Consider the following 20,920-nt stretch of genomic DNA (forward strand, 5'->3'; position numbering starts at 1 on the left):
AGCTTCATATCTAGGGGAAAAAAGAAGGGGACATAACCAAGTATGGCATTTCAACATACTACAAATGATTTTAAGGTAAATTGGGAGTAATAACTCTACTTAACATTTATTGGGAGCAAGTCCTATGTTGAGGACTTTACATGTCTTATTTAATCTTCAAAATTGTGCTATCAGGTAAACACTATTATTTCCACTGTATTACAGATGAGGAACTGGAGACATAAAGTAGTTGAGTTTCTTGCTCCACAAAGTCAAATGAACAGTAAGTTTCTCTTGTGGCCTATGTGGTAGACTTCCATTTATTTTCTTCAATTTAACACAAAACAGATTCTTAAGTTCTGTTCTGTATAGAACCAATCTAGTTGATATTTTCATGGTTAATGAGAGAGAAGCTAATTCCTATCCTAGGGACATAGGTCAAAGAATGACTAACAGTCCCCTCTTCTGTGCCTATTTACAGATTATCTCTATGAAAAGCATAATGGGTTCTTGACCAAAGTGAGAGAGATGTGTTATATGATAGGGGAATAGTTTGGAACGATCCAGAGTTTTGCTTGACTTCTCTTTATGTGTCTACCCAATGTAGACAAAAGGTAATCTTGTACCTTTTGATTTCATTGTTCCATAGGTAGAAATCTTGAAATAATTCTTATCTACTCTTTATGAAATGTGGAATTAAAGAGCCACTGATTTTTTTTCCCATAGGAAATGATATCTTCAGGGGTCCCTCAGCTCAGCTCTTACATTTTTCCCATAAGGAAGCTGAGTCTCAGACAGGTGAGATAATTTGCCTCAAATCATCTCACAGAGACAGGAAGTAGTGCCAAGGTGTGTTCAAATGTCTAGGACAGAAGTCTTTCTAATCAAGTTCTTATTTCTTACTGAAAAACCAGGTGTGTCTGCCCAGAAAGGAATGAACTCAGCCATTTTCTTTTCTTCGGTTTTCAATGGAATTCAGCTTAGGAACTATACCTTCATAATTATTTTTTTGTGCATTTATATTGAAACGACAAGAAAGGAAGGTATTTAAAACATTAAAGGAATATTTTTAGTGTCTGGAAATCCAAAAAGGAAAGTTTAGAGGCCATTTTCCTCTTCTTCTTGAGTCAAACTGCCCCTAATTTGAATCTGCAATAAGTACCTGTCTGGTACTTAAAGGTCCCCCAGAGAAGGAAAGCATTCTGCCTCCCATGATCAGCCACTCCACAGTCCTTACTCTCAGAAATTTCTTCCTTATTCCTAGCCCAAATCTCTGTGACTTTTTTCTAGTTTCTTCAAAATTTAAAAAACTAAGAGCTAACACTGGCTGAGAGGTTACTATGTGCTAAGTACTATTCATAACCTCATATTATATTAGTGAACATAGTGGCTAGAGATAGGGCTCTGGAATCTGCAAGTCTCAATTTTTTCTCTTACCAGCACTGTGGTATTTAGCAAATTCCTTAGCCAGACTATGCCTTAGGTTTTTGCATCTGTAAAATGGCCAAGACAATGGTTCTTCCCCATAGGTTATTATAATGTTTAAAACAGTTAACACACATAAGGTGCTTGGAACAATGTCAGCTGCCATGGTTATCTCATGTAACTCTCCTTACAGTTTATGAGATAGTTATTATTACCAACATTCATGTTTTGCAGATAAGGAAACCAGAACATGGAGAAGTTGAGATACCCATGGACATGGAGCTTATAAAGGAAGAACCAGGATTCTAAAATCCCAGAAAATAAGGACTCAGGTCCACAATCTCCCACTTCTCCCTGTCCCCCCTGGTAAACTAGACAGAGGTGGGGAGGGGGCAAGCTGTGAGCAAGAAACGTGGCCACTGTGAAGAGTCTCCACATCCAGAGCTCCATTTTCTCTGGATTTAATTACCCAGGAAGATTGCTTTTCCTCATAGGGAACAGTTCTGACTCCCTTCTTGGTATCTGATGTCTAATTTTGGACCCCACTTCACTCCCTCAGGTCTCCATCATGGTGCACAGAAAGGCTTTGGAGCCACTCAGTCCTGGACCTCACTCAGCTCCACCATTAACTTGCGATGCACTTTGGTCACATTATGTGGTCTCTCTGTGTCTTAGTTTCCCCATCTGTGTAATCAAGATGATGATCTTCTGCCTTGACTTTGTGAAGATTATTGTGCCCAGCACATAGGGCCTCAATAAATGATCCCTTTCTCTTCACTATAGAAGGAGCTCAAAGTGTCCTAAACTCTAAGAGAAAACACTTTCCCAGCCAACACAGTCAACAAACTATTATTCTTTGATCAAGTTGCTCACCATTTGAGCTAAAATCATCCACCAAGATGATCTCCTTTAACAACTGAGAGGGGGTGCGGTTGATGACACTAGTGATGGCACGTTGTATAATGGACAGAGCTTCATTCATGAATATAAGAATGACACCAAGGGATGGGAGTTGTGAAGGGTATGTCTTCTGAAGACACCTACAAGAAAACAATTTTAAGTAACTATATTACTTTTTAAAAATTATGTAAGGGGCATCTAGGTGGCTCAGTTGATAGGGCATCTACCTTCAGCTCGGGTCATGGTCCTAGGGTCCTGGGATCGAGCCCCGCATCAGGCTCCCTGCTCAGTGGGGAGTCTGCTTCTCCCTCTCCCTCTGCTTCTGCCTCCTGCTCATGCTCGCTCTCTCTCTCTCTCTCAATTTGCTCTCTCAAATAAATAAAATCTTAAAAAAAATTTAAAAAATTATGTAAACATTACTATCCAATCTACCCCTTCACTATATATGATAATTTAATATATCCATCAGCTCACCAACCCCAAACTCTTTAGGAAGGGAAACTCTCAGGTGATTGCCAAAGTAGCAAGATTTTATATCTATTTAACCAAAATTTTCCTGTTATGAGGATAAATCATATTAATTCATATTAATTCATATTTGAATTAATATGAAGATTATTCATATTAATCTTCAGTGGATGGATCCACCCTACCATCTAACATTCCCCTAAAAGGAATCCCTATTCCTCTCCCATCTCTAAATTTTCTTTCTTGCTAGGGGTCTTCTGTCATTGCCACCACCTTTTCCCCATGTTCTCAGACTGTCAGTCATTTCTGACACAAACCTCTACTTCACTACTACAGAGAAGTGCAGAACTGTTCAAAGAATTATGCTTGACACATTTTTTTAATTTCATAGTTTACCTTATTAAATGCTTAACACATGCCAGATACTAGCTTACTCTTTACTTTTAACATCTTTATTGAAATATACTTCATGTATGATAAAAATTCACCTATTTAAAAATAAACAAGTGTTTTTCACAGTGTTGAGCAACCATTACCACTGTCAAATTTTAGAACATTTTCATCACACTAAAAAGAAACTCCATACCCATTACCAGTCACTGTCCATTTCTCCCCAACCCATTCCACACCCACTCCCTTCAGCCAAAGGCAACCACTAATCTACTTTCTATCTCTATAGAATTGCCTATTCTGGCTTTTCATATAAATGGAAATATAATATGTTGTTTTTTATGACTAGCTTCTTTCACTTAGCATAATGTTTTCAAGGTTCATCCACATTATGGCATGCATCAGACATTCATCCTTTTTTATTGTCAAATAATATTCCATTGCATGGATACACCACATGTTTATCCATTCATCAGCTGTTGGACACTTAAAATGTTTTCCATTTTTTGGCTGTTGTTAATGCCACTGTGAACATTCTTGAACAAGTTTTGTGTTGGCATATGTTTTCATTTCATTTATATATACACCTAAGAGTACAATTGCTAAGTCAAAGGACAACTCTGTTTAACAATTTGATGAACTGCTGTAGTGTTTTCCAAAGTAGCTGTACCATTTTACATTACCACTAGTAATGAATGAGGGTCCTAATTTCTCTACAACCTGGACAACACTTGTCATTATTTGTCATTTTGCTGATAGTCATCCCAGTGGGTGTGAAGTATTACCTCCCTGTGACTTTGATTTCCATTTCCCCAATAAGTAATGATGTTAAGCACCTTTTATTTTTCTTTTTTCTATTAATTTATTTTATTTAAATTCAATTAGTTAATATACAGTTAATATATCATTAGTTTCAGGTGTGCTTTTTGGCCATGTGTGTATCTTTTTTGGAGCAATGTATGTCTTTAGTTTATTTTTAATTTGGTTATTCGTCTTTTTATTATTGAGTTTTAAGAGTTACTAATGTATTCTAGATTCAAGTACTTTATCAGATGTATGGTTTGCAAACATTTTCTCCTAGCCTGTGAGCTGTTTTTAACCTTCTTGATGATATTATTTGCAGCAAAAATTTTTCAGTTTTGATGAAGTCTAATTTTTCAGTTACTTATGCTTTTGGTGCCGTATCTAAAAACCATTGGCTAACCCATGATCTCTGAGATTTACTCTTGTGTTTTCTCTTAAGAGCTTTAGTTTTATTTACATCTATGATCATTTGAGTTGACATTTATGTATGGTATGATATAAGAGCCTAGTTTCATCAGTTAGCATATAACTAACCAGTAGTCTCAGTGCCATCTGTTGAAGAGATAATTCTTGCCCTCATTCTGCTGTCTTAGCACCTGTAAAGAGGAAAAACTCTCCTGTGTATCTCTTTACTCTCTCTACTCACAGCACTACTCATAATGAAAACCTTGATGACCAGATAGTACATTTTTTTTCCTCCACATCAAATAATTCTGTGACACCAGTTGGGTGTCCTATATTTTAGCTGAATTCTGATACTACCTACCTGAAGTTAATGTCAGATCACACAGGTTAAGAGTTCACACCCACAAGACTTCCCCCCACCCCACACACACACATACCACTCTGGATGCCAATCACAAGTTCAGGTTGTTATCAGTGCTTCTGACCCACTAGCTATAGATCAGAAGTTTCCAAGACCCCTCCTTGGGTTAATTTGCTAGAACAGCTCACAGAACTCAGGGAAACAGTTTACTTACTAGATTACCAGTTTATTAAGAAGAATATTAAAAGATATGAGTGAATTGCCATGTGGAGAGATATACAGAATAAGGTTCCAAAATGTCAAGAGCACAGGGTCTTCTGTCCCAAGTGGAGTTTTGGGGTGCAGCACACCCTTGGCATGCTTCATGCTTCAAAAGACATAATTAATAAGATCATTGCCTGTTAGTGGTCAAGTCTATCTCCATCCCCACTCCCCTGTCAGAAGATATAGAGGAGCTGAATATCCCAGCCTTATAATTATTGAGTTCATTACTCTGGTAACCAGCTTACATCCTTAGAGGGTTTCCAAGAGTCAACTCATTAACTCAGGGCTGAAAGGAGCTTGTTGAAGATACCAAAAGACACTTTCATCTCTCTTCTAACTTAGGAAATTACAAGGATTTTAGATACTCCATGTCAGGAACAGGGGTGAAGACCAAATACATATTTCTTAGTATAAGTCACAATATAATGACACCCTTGTCAAGAATCAATTGACCATAAAAGTAAGAGCTTATTTCTGGCTGTTGATTCTATTCCACAGATTTATTTATCTATCCTTAACCAGTTAAAACTTGTCTTGATGATTACAGTTTTGTAGTAAGTTTTGAAATAGAGAAAATCTGAGTCCTGTAACTTTACTCTTCTTTTCTCTATTCTCTATTCTTTTTCAAGGTGTTTTGGCTATTGAGCTCATTTATGTTTTCATTTTAATTTGGGGATCAACTTGTCAATTTCTACCCAAAATTCAGTTGTAGGTCAAACTGGAGACTATGGTTATTTTAACACATTAAATGTTCCAACAATGAATATGGGATGTTTTCCATTTATTTAAATCTTTAATTTCTTAACTCATGTCTTATAGTTGTCTGTCTACAGGCTTTCCTTCATTGTTAAATTTATTCCCAAGTATTTTTGAGGCTAAATGACATTGTTTTCTTAATTTCATTTTTGAATTATTAATTACAAATCTGTAGAAACATGATTAAATTTTGTGTATTGATCTTGCATCTTGCAACTCTGCTGTATTCATTTATTGGTTCTAATGGTTTTTAATGGATTTTTATGATTTCCTATATAAAAGATCATGCCACCTGTGAATAGAAAGAGTTTTACTTTTTCCATCCTAAAATGGATGCCTTTATTTCTTTTTATTGCCTGACTAAAATATTGAATACAAGTATTGATGTCCAACATACATATTTAGTTTCATCATATGGGGAAAGCTTTCCATCTTTCACCATTAGAATGATATGGGCTTTTTGTAAGTGCCCTTTGCTAGGTTGAGGAAGTTACCATCTAGGCCTTGCTTATTGAGTGTTTTTAATTATGAAAGGGTGGGATTTTGTCAGGTACTTTTTTCTGTGTCTCTTGAGATGATAGTGTGGCTTTTGTCTTTTATTCTATTAAGATGATGTATTACATTGATTTTCAGAGTTTGAATCAACTTTATATTGTTGGCTTAAATCCCAGCTTGATTGTGGTGTGTAATCCTGTTTCTATTCTGTTATATTCAGTTTGCTCATGTTTTGTTGAAGATTTTGACATCTGTAGTCATAAGGGATGCTGTTCTGCAGTTTTCTTTTCTTGCAAGTTATTTTTCTGGCTTTGGTATCAGGGTAAAGCTGACCTCATATAATGAGTTGTGGAGTGTTCCCCTCTCTTCTATTGTTAGGAAGAGTTTAAGAAGAGTTGAAGCTAATTCATGTTTAAACTTGGTAGAATTCACCAGTGAAGCTGTCTGGACCTGAGTAGTATTACAGTTACTAATTCAATCTCCTGTGAGAACTCTACTCAGATTTTCTAGTTCCCCTTCTGCCAGTTTTGGTAGTGTTTGTAAGAATTTGTACACTTCTTCTAGATTATCTAGTTTGTTGGGAGAGAGTTGTTACAGTACTCCTTAATAGTCTTTTATTTCTATAAGGCCAATAGTGATGAACTTCTTCCAATCATGATTTTTGTCTTTTCTGTTTTTTTCTTGGTCAGTCTAGCTAAAGTTTTATTAATTTTGTTACTCTTTGAAAACACAACTCTGTTAGCTTTCTCTATTGTTTTTCTTTATTTTTTTCCAAAGATTTTATTTATTTATTTGACAGACAGAGGCAGAGAGGCAGGCAGAGAGAGAGGGGGAAGCAGGCTCCCTGCTGAGCAGAGAGCTCCATGCGGGGCTCAATGTGAGGCTCAATGTGGGGCTTGATCCCAGGACCCTGAGGTCATGACCTGAGCCAAAGGCAGAGGCTTAACCCTCTGAGCCACCCAGGTGCCCCTGTTTTTCTATTTTTAGTTCTTGTGTTTCCACTCCAGAAACTTTAAATGATTCTTTTCATGAATTCCTGTAGCCATCTAGTTATTTCATGGGAGAGAAGAAATGCTACACTTAACATTCTGCCATTCTGAAGGAAGACTCAATCCAAATATTTTTTAAATGTAAAGTAATTGTCAACATTTATTTTTTTCTTTCAGTATTTTTTTTAATATTTTAAGTACTTTATTTAATTATTATATTACAGGAAGGCCATACTTGGGAATACAACATAGTGTTAAATTTCTTTTTTTTTTTCTTTTTTAAAAAATTTTTATTTTTTAATTTCTTTTCAGTGTTCTTTTTTTTTCTTGCTCACATTTTTTTATTTGTATAAAATATATTTATAAATACAATATAAAGCATGACAGAGCAAAAGGCAAATGTAACAATCTTATTTATAAGTATCACAAACTTAATCCACCTCTTTTTTTTTACTTCTTTTTATTTATTTATTTATTTATTTTTAATTTTTTTAAATTTATTTTCAGCCTAACAGTATTCATTGTTTTTGCACCACACCCAGTGCTCCATGCAATCTGTGCCCTCTCCAATACCCACCACCTGGTTCCCCCAACCTCCCACCCCCTACCCCTTCAAAACCCTCAGGTTGTTTTTCAGAGTCCATAGTCTCTCATAGTTCACCTCCCCTTCCAATTTCCCTCAACTCCCTTCTCCTCTCCATCTCCCCTTGTCCTCCATGCTATTTGTTATGCTCCACAAATAAGTGAAACCATATGATAATTGACTCTCTCTGCTTGACTTATTTCACTCAGCATAATCTCTTCCAGTCCCGTCCATGTTGCTACAAAAGTTGGGTATTCATCCTTTCTGATGGAGGCATAATACTCCATAGTGTATATGGACCACATCTTCCTTATCCATTCGTCCGTTGAAGGGCATCTTGGTTCTTTCCACAGTTTGGTGACCGTGGTCATTGCTGCTATAAACATTGGGGTACAGGTGGCCCTTCTTTTCACTACATCTGTATATTTGGGGTAAATACCCAGTAGTGCAATTGCAGGGTCCTAGGGAAGCTCTATTTTTAATTTATTGAGGAATCTCCACACTATTTTCCAAAGTGGCTGCACCAACTTGCATTCCCACCAACAGTGGAAGAGGGTTCCCCTTTCTCCACATCCCCTCCAACACATGTTGTTTCCTGTCTTGCTAATTTTGGCCATTCTAGCTGGTGTAAGGTGATATCTCAATGTGGTTTTAATTTGAATCTCCCTGATGGCTAGTGATGATGCACATTTTTTCATGTGTCTGATAGCCATTTGTATGTCTTCGCTGGATAAGTGTCTATTCATATCTTCTGCCCATTTTTTGATATGATTATCTGTTTTGTGTGTGTTGAGTTTGAGGAGTCCTTTATAGATCCTGGATATCAACCTTTTGTCTGTACTGTCATTTGCAAATATCTTCAACCATTCTCTTACACCGTACACAAAGATAAACTCAAAATGGATAAAAGACCTCAATGTGAGACAGGAATCCGTCAGAATCCTAGAGGAGAACATAGGCAGTAATCTCTTCAATATCAGCGACAGCAACTTCTTTCAAGATATGTCTCCAAAGGCAAAGGAAACAAAAGCGAAAATAAACTTTTGGGACTTCATCAAAATCAAAAGCTTCTGCACAGCAAACAGTCAAGAAAATAAAGAGGCAACCCATGGAATGGGAGAAGATATTTGCAAATGACAATATCCCACTTCTGATAATAGATACAACTAGGCAAAAGATAAAAAAGGAAAGATGAGGCAGAGGATTAAACTACACTACCAACCAACTAGATCTAACAGACATCTAGAGAACACTCTACCCAATAACAGCATAATACTTTCAAACTACACATACAACATTCTCCAGAAAAGACCATTTTGCTAGCATACAAAATAAGCCTCAATAATTTTTTTAAGATTAAGTTAATACAAAATATGATTCTCTCATTACAATGGAGTGACATTAGAGATAAAAACAAAAAAAAAGGAAAATTCACAAATATGTGGAAACTAAACAATACATTCCTAAGTAACCACTGAGTCAAAAATAAATTACAAAGGAAACTAGAAAATACATCGAGATGACTGAAAAAACAAAGCACAATATACCAAAACTTTTGGAATAGAGCTAAAGAGGAGCTAGGAAACAAATTTATAGCTATCAATAAGTATGTTTTTTTTTAAAAAAGAATGATCTCAATTTCAATAATCTAGCCTTATACCTGAAGAAAATAGAAAGTGCAAACTAAATCCAAAGCAAGGAGAAGGAAGGAAATAATAAAGATGAGAGTAAAAATACATAAAATGGAGAACAGATATGAAAATTGAGACAATCAGTGAAAAGCTGGTTCTTTGAAACATCAACAAATTTTACAAATGTTCAGCGAGACTGACCAAGAAAATAATAAAGAATATTCAAATTATCAAAATCAGGAATAAAAGTGGGACATCACTATTGACCTTCCTGAAATTAAAAAAGATTATAAAGGAACACTATAGACAAACAATCTTCTCACAAATTAGAAAATTTAGATGAGATGGACAAATTCCTAAAGAGGTATAAATTATCAAAAGAAACTGAACACCTAGCCTCAAATCAGACAACAAAAAGAAATTAAAGGCATCCAAATCAGCAAAGAAGAAGTCAAACTATCACTCTTTGCAGATGATATGATACTATATGTGGAAAACCCAAAAGACTCCACTCCAAATCTGCTAGAACTTGTACAGGAATTCAGTAAAGTGTCAGGATATAAAATCAATGCACAGAAATCAGTTGCATTTCTATACACCAACAGTAAGACAGAAGAAATAGAAATTAAGGAGTCAATCCCATTTACAATTGCACCCCAAACCATAAGATACCTAGGAATAAACCTAACCAAAGAGGCAAAGAATCTATACTCAGAAAACTATAAAGTACTCATGAAAGAAACTGAGGAAGACACAAAGAAATGGGAAAAGGTTCCATGCTCATGGATTGCAAGAACAAATATTGTGAAAATGTCTATGCTACGTAAAGCAATCTACACGTTTAATGCAATCCCTATCAAAATCCCATCCATTTTTTTCAAAGAAATGGGACAAATAATCTTAAAATTTATATGGAACCAGAAAAGACCTTAAATAGCCAGAAGAATGTTGAAAAAGAAAGCCAAAGTTGGTGGCATCACAGTTCCAAACTTCAAGGTCTATTGCAAAGCTGTCATCATCAAGACAGTATGGTGCTGGCACAAAACAGACACATAGATCGATGGAACAGAATAGAAAGCCCAGAAACAGATCCTCAATTCTATGGTCAACTAATCTTTGACAAAGCAGGAAAGAATGTCCAATGGAAAAAAAGACAGTCTCTTCAACAAATGGTGTTGTGGAAATCAGATAGCCACATGCAAGAAAATGAAACTGGACCATTTCCTTACACCACACATGAAAATAGACTCAAAATGGATGAGAGAAAGGAATCCATCAAAATCCTTGAGGAGAACACAGGCAGCAACCTCTTTGACCTCAGCTGCAGCAACTTCTTCCTAGAAATATCACCAAAGGCAAGGGAAGCAAGGGCAAAAATGAAGTATTGGGACTTCATCAAGATCAAAAGCTTCTGCACAGCAAAGGAAACAGTTAACAAAACCAAAAGACAACTGACAGAATGGGAGAAGGTATTTGCAAACAACATATCAAATAAAGGGCTAGTTTCCAAAATCTATAAAAAACTTATCAAACTCAACACCCAAAGAACAAATAATCCAATCAAGAAATGGGCAGAGGACATGAACAGACATTTCTGCAAAGAAGACATCCAGATGGCCAACAGACACATGGAAAAGTGCTCCACATCACTCAGCATCAGGGAAATACATCAAAACCACAATGAGATACCACCTCACACCAGTCAGAAAGGCTAAAATTAACAAGTCAGGAAATGACAGATGCTGGCAAGGATGCAGAGAAAGGGGAACCCTCCTACACTGTTGGTGGGAATGTAAGTTGGTGCAACCACTCTGGAAAACAGCATGGAGGTTCCTCAAAAAGTTGAAAATAGAGCTACCCTATGACCCAGCAGTCACACTACTGGGTATTTACCCTAAAGAGACAAATATAGTGATCCAAAGGGGCACGTGCCCCCGAATGTTTATAGCAGCAATGTCCACAATAGCCAAACCATGGAAAGAACCTAGGTGTCCATCAACAGATGAATGGATAAAGAAGAAGTAGTATATATATACAATGGAATATTATGCAGCCATCAAAAGAAATGAAATCTTGCCATTTGTGACGGCGTGGATGGAACTAGAGGGTATTATGCTTAGCGAAATAAGTCAATCAGAGGAAGACAATTATCATCTGATCTCCCTGATATGAGGAAGTTGAGAGGCAATGTGGGGGCTTTGGGGGGTATGAAAGGAATAAATGAAACAGGATGGGATTGGGAAGGAGACAAACCCTAAGAGGCTCTTAATCTCAAAACAAACTGAGGGTGGCCAGGGGGAGGGAGGTAGGGAGAAGGTTGTTGGGTTATGGACATTAGGTAAGGTATGTGTTATGGTGAGTGCTGTGAATTGTGTAAACCTGGCAATTCACAGACCTGTACCCCTGGGGCTAATAATATATTATGTGTTAATAAAAAAATAAAAAATTTTAAAAAAGAAAAAAACTGAAGAATAAAATAAATCTATTATGGAAAGTGTTGCTATAAACATTGGGGTGCGTGAGTCTCTTCAAATCACTATTTTTGTATCCTTGAGATAAATACCTAATAGTGCAACTGCTGGGTCATAGGGTACTTCTATTTTTAACTTTTTGAGGAACCTCCATACTATTTTCCAGAATGGCTGTGCAGTTTGCATTCCCACCAACAGTGTAAGAAGGTTTCCCTTTCTCTGAAAATTTGCCAACATCCACTGTTCCCTGAGTTGTTAATTTTAGCCATTCTGACTCGTGTGAGGTGATATCTCATAGTGTTTTTGTTTTGTTTTGTTTTGTTTCCATAGTGGTTTTGATTTGCATTTCCCTGATGCCGAATGATGTTGAATGTTTTTTCATGTGTCTGTTAGCCAAAACATGGAAAGAGCCCAAATGTCCACCAACTGATGAGTGGATAACAAAGATATGGAATGTGTGTTTGTGTGTGTGTGTGTGTGTGTGTGTGTGTGTAATGGAATATTACTCAGTCATCAAAAGAATGAAAATTTGCCATTTGCAATGACATAGATGGAACTAGAGTATATTGTGTTAGGCAAAACAAGTCAATCAGAGAATGACAAATACCATATGATTTCATTCATATGTGGAATTTGAGAAACAAAACAGATGAACATAAGGGAAGGGAAGAAAAACTAAAATAAGAAGAAAACAGAGAGGAAAGAAAATCATAAGAGACTCTTAGCTCAAGGGAACAAACTGAGGGTTGCTGAAGGGGAGGTAGATGTGGAATGGCATAACTGGGTGATGGGCACTCAGGATCATGAGCACTGGGTGTTATATCAACTGATGAATCATTAAATTCTACCCCTGAAACTAATACTACACTATATGTGAACTAACTTGAATTTAAATAAAATCTTGAAAGAAAAAATAGAAATCTGCATAGACCTACATCAAGTAAAGAGATTGAATTACTAATCACGAATTATACATGAAAATAGATCCAGGCCCAGATGGCTTTACTGGTGAATTCTATCAACTATTTAAAAAGAATTAGTACCAATCATTCACAAATACCTCCAAAATATAGAAGAAGAGGAAACATTTCTCAAGTCATTCTATGAGGCCAATATTACTTAGTTCAGAACCAAACAAAAAGGAGCACCTGGGTGGCTCAGTTGATTAAGTGTCTGCCTTTAGCTCAAGTCATGATCCCAGGATCCTGGATCAAGTCCCAAGTCAGGCTCTCTGCTCAGCAGGGAGCCACCTTCTCCCTCTCCCTCTGCCTGCCGCTCCCCCTACTTGTGATCTCTCTCTCAATCTCTCTTTGTCAAATAAATAATTCCAACTTTAAAAACAAACAAACAAACAAAAAACCCAAACAAACAAAAATGTCACAAGGAAAGAAAACTACAAACCAATCCTTCTTATGAAAAGAAACACAAAAATCCTCAAAATATTAGCAAACAAAATCCAGTAACAAATAGAAACAATTATATACTATGGTAAGGTAGAATTTATGCCATGAATTTAAGATTTGTTTGGCATCCTATCATAAATTTATGTAATACACTACATTAATAGATTATGAATAAAACCACATGACCAATTCGATAGACATAGAAAAAACATCTGATGCCTTCATAACAAGAAAAAAAAAAAAGGAAAAAAAACACTAAACAAACTAGAAATAGAAGGAGATTTCTGATAAACGGCATGTATAAAAAGCCATGGCTAACATAATTAATGGTGAAATATTAAATGCTCCCCTCTATAATGAGGAACAAAACACAGTACCCTCTCTAACCACTTCCATGTGACATTTTACTGATGATTCTAGCCAGGCAATTAAGCAAGAAAATTAAATAAAAATCACCATATTGGAAAAAAAATCATCATATTAGAAAGGAAGAACAACTTTCTCTATGTACAGATGACATAGTCTAATATAAAGAAAATTCTAAAATATCCAGTAAAAAAAAGAGACTAAAAGATTTAATAAATGAATATGGGAAGGTTGCAGGATATAAGTTCAATATACAAAAAAAATTGTGTTTCCATAAACATAAAATGAACAATTTGAAAATGAAACTAAGAAAACAATTTCACTTCTAAGAGCATCAAAAAGATAAACATGTCTAAGAAAAGAAGTGCAAAACTTATACTCTCAAACCCAAAACACTGTTGAAAGAAATTAAAGAAAACCTAAATAAATGCAAAGATTTACTATGTTCGTGGATTGAAAGATTTAATCGTTAATATGACAATACTCCTTAAATTGATCTACAGATTCAATCCAGTCCCTATCAAAATCTTGCTAGTTTGTTTGAGAAATTGACCAACTAATCCTAAAATTCATATGGAAATTCAAGGTCCCAGAATAGCTAAAACAGTCTTGGACAAGAAGGAAGTTGGAAGAACCATACTTCTTGATTTCAAAACTTACTACAGAAGCTACAGTTGTCAAGCCAGTGAGTTACTGGCATAAGAAACAGACCTATAAAACAATGAAATAGGATTGATATCTGGAAATAAATTCTTACATTTATGACAAATTGATTTTGACAAGGGTGCCAAGAAAATCCAGTGTGAAAAAGTAGTCTCTTCAACAAAGTGTGGTGGAACAGTTGGATAGTCATAAGCAAGAAAATGGAGTTGGACCTCTATGTCACACCATGCCCAAAAATTAATTTTAAATGACCCAAAAACCTAAATGTAAGACTAACACCACAAAACTTTTAGAAAAAAAGGGCATAAATCTTCATGACTTTGCATTAAGCATTGGTTTCTTAGATATGACATCCAAAGCAGAAGCAACCAAAGAAAAATATTAGATAAACTGGGTAAAATCATATTAATAACCTTCATGTAACAAAGAAAACCATACAGAAAGTGAAAAGATAATTCACAAAGGAGAAACATTTTTAAATCATATGTCTGAATGGAACTTGTATCTAGAATATATAAAGAGCACTTGTAGCTCAGTAATAAAAAGAGAAACTGATTTTAAAAAGGAGAATGTCTCTGAATAGACAATTCTCCAAAGAAGATACACAAATAGCCAATATGCACAAGAAAGAATGTTCAGAATCATTAGACATTAGGAAAATTCAAATGAAGACCACAATGATTATTATTGTGGTATAACGATTATTATTATAATAATGATTATTATTATTATTACCACTTCACATCACTAGAATGTTAGTGAGGATGTGGAAAAACCAGCACTCTCATATACTGCTAGAGAGAAAGTACAATGATGCAGTCACTTTAGAAAACTGTCTGGCAGTTCCTTGAAATGTTAAATATAGAATTATCATATAACCCAGAAATTATACTTCTAGGGCATAACCAAGAAAACTGAAGACATATGTCCACACAAAAACTTATAGATGTATGTTCAGAGCAGTATTTTCCTGGTAGAAACCACCAAAATGTCCACTAACTGGTAAATAGATAAACAAAATGTGGTGTACCTGCACAAAGACTATTATTTGTTAATAAAAGGAGTTAAGTTTTGATACATGCTTTAACATGAATGTAACTTGAAAACACTATTCTAGGTACATATATACAATGGAATAGTACACAGCCATCAGAAAGGATGAATACACATCATTTGCATCAACATGGATGGAACTGGAGGAGATTATGTTAAGTGAAACAAGTCAAGAGAGAAAAACAATTATATGGTTTCAATCATACGTGGAATATAAGGAATAGTGTGGAGGACCACAGGGGAAGGGAGGAAAAACTGAATGGGAAGAAATCAGAGAGGGAGACCAGCCATGAGAGACCCTGGGTTCTGGAAAACAAACTGAGGGTTTCAGAGTAGAGGGCAGTAGGGGGTTGGGGCAGCCAAGTGATGGGTATTAAGGAGGGCACATGTTGTGATGAGCACTGGGTATTATATGCAACTAGTGAGTGGCTGAACACTACATCAAAAACTAATGATGTACTATATGTTGGCTAACTGAACATAATAAAAATAACAATACTAATTAAAAAAAGAAAACATTATTTGAAGTGAAAAAAGGCAGTCACAAAAGACCCATATATGATATTATTCCATTTATATGAAATGTCAGAATAGGTAAATCTATAGGGACAGAAGTTAGCTTAATGTTTGCCTAGGGATGAGGAATTATGGGTAAACAGGGAGGGGTTATTAATGGGTATGGAATTTTTTTCAAAGTGATGAGAATGTTTAAAAATTGAATATGGTAATGATTCACTACACTGTGAATATACTAAAAACCATTAAATTGTACATTCTAAATTGATGAATTATATATGAATTATATCTCAACAAAGTTATGTTTAAAACTTATGAAGGATGGTGGGAGAAGCAAAGAGGGAAGAAGAAACTGATGGAGAAAGAGATGGAAGGCTCTTTATTTTTTTAAGATTTTATTTATTTATTTGACAGAGAGAGACAGCAAGAGAGGGAACACAAGCTGGGGGAGTGGGAGAGGGAGAAGCAGGCTTCCCACTGAGCAGGAAGCCCAATGCGGGGCTCAATCCAAGGACCCTGGGATCATGACTTGAGCCGAAAGCATAATGATCATTTAACTGGATGAGCCACTGAGGCATCCCAGGGAAGGCTCTTTAAATTAGAATAAATACCAGAGAGGAATTCACACAGAGAATTTGAGGAAAACACCAGGGAAGCAAGTAGAGCTGTTAACTTCAGTGTGACTTTCGCAAGTCTTTTCCCAGTTTCCTCATCTGTACAATTATAAGTTAGACTCACCATCAGAATTCTCAAGCATCTGTTTCTCTGACATCTCTGCCCATCTCCCAGGAGCTGTAAATATTTGGAAGAGTCACTTGTCCTCCCTGAGCTGGCATTATAAAATGGATTAAATTCAAGAACTCTGCTCAGTCAGCCTGCCAGAAGTCCTTCCGCATCAATTCTCCACTCCTCAACCCTCTTTCAACCCTTGACTTTTGCTGCTCCCAAAGCCCATCTCCAATTAAACCAAGGTCCCTTTGCAATCCAAACTTGGTCCACCCTACCTGGAATCCCGGGTGTCTGGGATGCTGCGGTTGAAAGGCAACAGGTTACTGAGGTAAACGTTGTAACCAAACTTCTGGAAAAGGTCCTCAGCCTTTTTCTGCTGAACCTCAGAAAGATCTTTACCCCACTGCCTGAAAAGCTGTGAGTTTGGGAAGAGTATCTCTTTGGGTTTGTGCTTCCTGGTCTCCCTTGCTTTGATTTTCAATGCCTTTTCAATAGGATGTTCATATTTCACCCTCACTGCTGTGTGGTCCACGTTTTCTTCTTGCTTCATGGCTGATTTCATACTTTCTTCTGCAAATGAAGGGTGGGGGAAAAAATATTCCAGGTAACTCTGGGCATTGATTTCTATCCATATTTTCTTGAAATGGTTTTCCTCTTCAAATTCTAAAATGTGCAATCTCTTGTCCCAGGGGATGCAGTATGTCAAGACAATTTGTCAGAGCTATGCAAGACTGTCCTGGCCAGGTGTGCACTAGAATATACCTCTCCTAAACCTTTATCAGAGCTTATCTATCCTGAGCCCCACACCATTAAGGCTTCTTTAGAAACTGTGACCTGAGAAATAGACTGATAAAGAGCTAACATTTTTCAGAATAAGGCCCAAGAAACATTTATATCAGAATTGTCATGATTATTTTAAAATGGAGATATTCAGGCTTATCCCTAAATCAAATAAATCAGAATCATAGAGTCAAGTAGAGTTAGGGGAAAGAGAAGTTACAGCATCTGCATTTTTATCAAAATCAGGGAATAATTCCTCAGTACAAGGAAATTTGAGAAACATCATACTACACTATCAGTGGCCAACAAAGGCAGATCTATTCCAACCTCCACCATTACCCATGATTCCTTTCACTTATATATTTGATTTGCCAAGAACTTTTTTTAAATTTCTTTTCAGCATAACAGTATTCATTGTTTTTGCACCACACCCAGTGCTCCATGCAATCTGTGCCCTCCTTAATACCCATCCCTGACTCCCCCAACCTCCCATCCCCTGCCCCTTCAAAACCCGCAGGTTGTTTTTCAGAGTCCATAGTCTCTCATAGTTCACCTCCCCTTCCAATTTCCCTCAACTCCCTTCTCTCCATCTCCCCATGTCCTCCATGTTATTTGTTATGCTCCACAAATAAGTGAAACTATATGATAATTGACTCTCTCTGCTTGACTTATTTCACTCAGCATAATCTCTTCCAGTCCCGTCCATGTTGCTACAAAAGTTGGGTATTCATCCTTTCTGATGGAGGCATAATACTCCATAGTGTATATGGACCACATCTTCCTTATCCATTTGTCTGTTGAAGGGCATCTTGGTTCTTTCCACAGTTTGGCAACCGTGGCCGTTGCTGCTATAAACATTGGGGTACAGATGGCCCTTCTTTTCACTACATCTGTATATTTGGGGTAAATACCCAGTAGTGCAATTGCAGGGTCCTAGGGAAGCTCTATTTTTAATTTCTTGAGGAATCTCCACACTGTTCTCCAAAGAGACTGCACCAACTTGCATTCCCACCAACAGTGGAAGAGGGTTTCCCTTTCTCCACATCCTCTCCAACACACGTTGTTTCCTGTCTTGCTAATTTTCTAACTGGTATAAGGTGATATCTCAATGTGGTTTTAATTTGAATCTCCCTGATGGCTAGTGATGATGCATTTTTTCATGTGTCTGATAGCCATTTGTATGTCTTCATTGGAGAAGTGTCTGTTTATATCTTCTGCCCATTTTTTTGATATGATTATCTGTTTTGTGTGTGTTGAGTTTGAGGAGTTCTTTATAGATCCTGGATATCAACCTTTTGTCTGTACTGTCATTTGCAGATATCTTCTCCCATTCTGTGGGTTGCCTCTTTGTTTTGTTGACTGTTTCCTTTGCTGTGCAGAAGCTTTTGATTTTGATGAAGTCCCAAAAGTTCATTTTTGCTTTTGTTTCCTTTGTCTTTGAACTCCTTTCCTTTGAAAGAAGTTGCTGTGGCTGATATCGAAGAGATTACTGCCTATGTTCTCCTCTAGGATTCTGATGGATTCCTGTCTCACGTTGAGGTCTTTTATCCATTTTGAGTTTATCTTTGTGTATGGTGTAAGAGAATGGTCGAGTTTCAGTCTTCTACATATAGCTGTCCAATTTTCCCAGCATCATTTATTGAAGAGACTGTCTTTTTTCCACTGTATATTTATTCCTGCTTTGTCCAAGATTATTTGATCATAGAGCTGAGGGTCTATATCTGAGCTCTCTACTCTGTTCCACTGGTCTATGTGTCTGTTTTTATGCCAGTATCATGCTGTCTTGGGGATCAAAGCTTAGTAGTAAAGCTTGAAATCAGGTAACGTGATGCCGCCAGTTTTATTTTTGTTTTTCAACGTTTCCTTAGCAATTTGGGGTCTCTTCTGGCTTCATACAAATTTTAGGGTTGTTTGCTCCAGCTCTTTGAAAAATACCAGTGGAATTTTGATCAGAATGGCATTAAAAGTATAGATTGCTCTAGGCAGTATAGACATTTTAACAATGTTTATTCTTCCGATCCAAGAGCATGGAATGGTCTTCCATCTTTTTGTGTCTTCTTCAATTTCTTTCATGAGTGTTCTGTAGTTCCTTGATTACAGATCATTTACCTCTTTGGTTAGGTGTATTCCCATGTATCTTATTGTTCTTGGTGCTGTAGTAATTGGAATCGATTCTCTAATTTCCCTTTCTGTATTTTCATTGTTAGTGTATAAGAAAGCCACTGATTTCTGTACATTGACTTTGTATCCTGCCATGTTACTGAATTGCTGTATGAGTTCTAGTAGTTTGGGGGTGGTGTCTTTTGGGTTTTCCATATAAAGAATCATGTCATCTGCGAAGAGAGAGAGTTTGACTTCTTCATTGCCAATCTGAATACCTTTTATTTCTCTTTGTTGTCTGATTGCTTTTGCTAGGACTTCTAATACTATCTTGAACAAGAGTGGTGAGAGTGGGCATCCTTGCCGTGTTCCTGATCTAATCAGGAACGGATGCTGGATTTTGTCCAATGTTTTTTTTTTTCTGCATCAATTGAGAGGACCACAAGGTTCTTCTCTCTTCTCTTATTGATTTTTTTCTATCCCATTGATTGATTTGTGAATGTTGAACCACACTTGCAACCCAGGGATAAATCCCACCTGGTCATGATGGATAATCTTTTTAATGTGCTATTGGATCCTGTTTGCTAGGATCTTGTTGAGAATCTTAGTATCCATATTCATCAGTGATATTGGTCTGAAATTCTCCTTTTTGGTAGGGTCTTTGCCTGGTTTGGGGATCAGGGTAATGCTGGCTTCAGAAAAAGAGTCTGGAAGTTTTCCTTCTGCTTCAATTTTTTGAAACAGCTTCAGGAGAATAGGTGTTATTTCGTCTTTGAAAATTTGGTAGAATTCCCCAGGGAATCCGTCAGGCCCTCGGCTCTTGTTTTTTGGGAGGTTTTTGATCACTGCTTCAATCTCCTTACCTGATATCAGTCTATTCAGGTTGTCGATTTCTTCCTGGTTCAATTTTGGGAGTTTATAGTTTTCCAGGAATGCATCCACTTCATCTAGGTTGCTTAACTTATTGGCATATAACTGTTGATAATAACTTCTGATGATTCTTTCTACTTCCTTGGTGTTAGCTGTGATCTCTCCCTTTTCATTCATAATTTTATTAATTTGGGCTTTCTCTCTTTTCTTTTGGATTAGTGTGGCCAATGGTTTATTGATCTTATTGATTCTTTCAAAAAACTGGCTTCTCGTTTCATTGATGTGTTCTACTATATCTCTAGTTTCTACCTCATTGATATCTGCTCTAATCTTGATTATTTCCCTTCTTATGTTTGGGGTTAGTTTGATTTGTTGTTGATTTCCAGTTCTTTAAGGTGTAGAGACAGCTGGTGTATTCTGGATTTTTCAATTTTTTGAGAGAGGCTTGGATGTCTATGTATTTCCCCCTTAGGACCCCCTTTGCTGTATCCCATAGGTTTTGGACCAAAATGTCTTCAT

The 20,920-nt window shown here is 36.6% G+C and overlaps 1 protein-coding gene across 1 annotated transcript in view; it reads right to left on the bottom strand.

Annotated features, from left to right (window-relative positions):
• The window catches only part of GALNT8 (polypeptide N-acetylgalactosaminyltransferase 8), a 43,793-nt gene that overhangs the window by 20,326 nt on the left and 2,547 nt on the right, over positions 1-20,920 (bottom strand). The window contains exons 2-3 of the mRNA XM_032874340.1: positions 16,927-17,221; positions 2,278-2,444 (exon numbers count right to left, since the gene is read on the bottom strand). Coding sequence (XP_032730231.1) covers positions 2,278-2,444; positions 16,927-17,221 — 462 coding nt within the window. The remainder of the gene's footprint in view (positions 1-2,277; positions 2,445-16,926; positions 17,222-20,920) is intronic.

This window comes from Lontra canadensis, unplaced genomic scaffold (genome assembly GCF_010015895.1).
Source record: "Lontra canadensis isolate GAN:19392208 unplaced genomic scaffold, GSC_riverotter_1.0 scaffold53, whole genome shotgun sequence".
In the NCBI taxonomy this organism is placed as follows: domain Eukaryota; kingdom Metazoa; phylum Chordata; class Mammalia; order Carnivora; family Mustelidae; genus Lontra; species Lontra canadensis.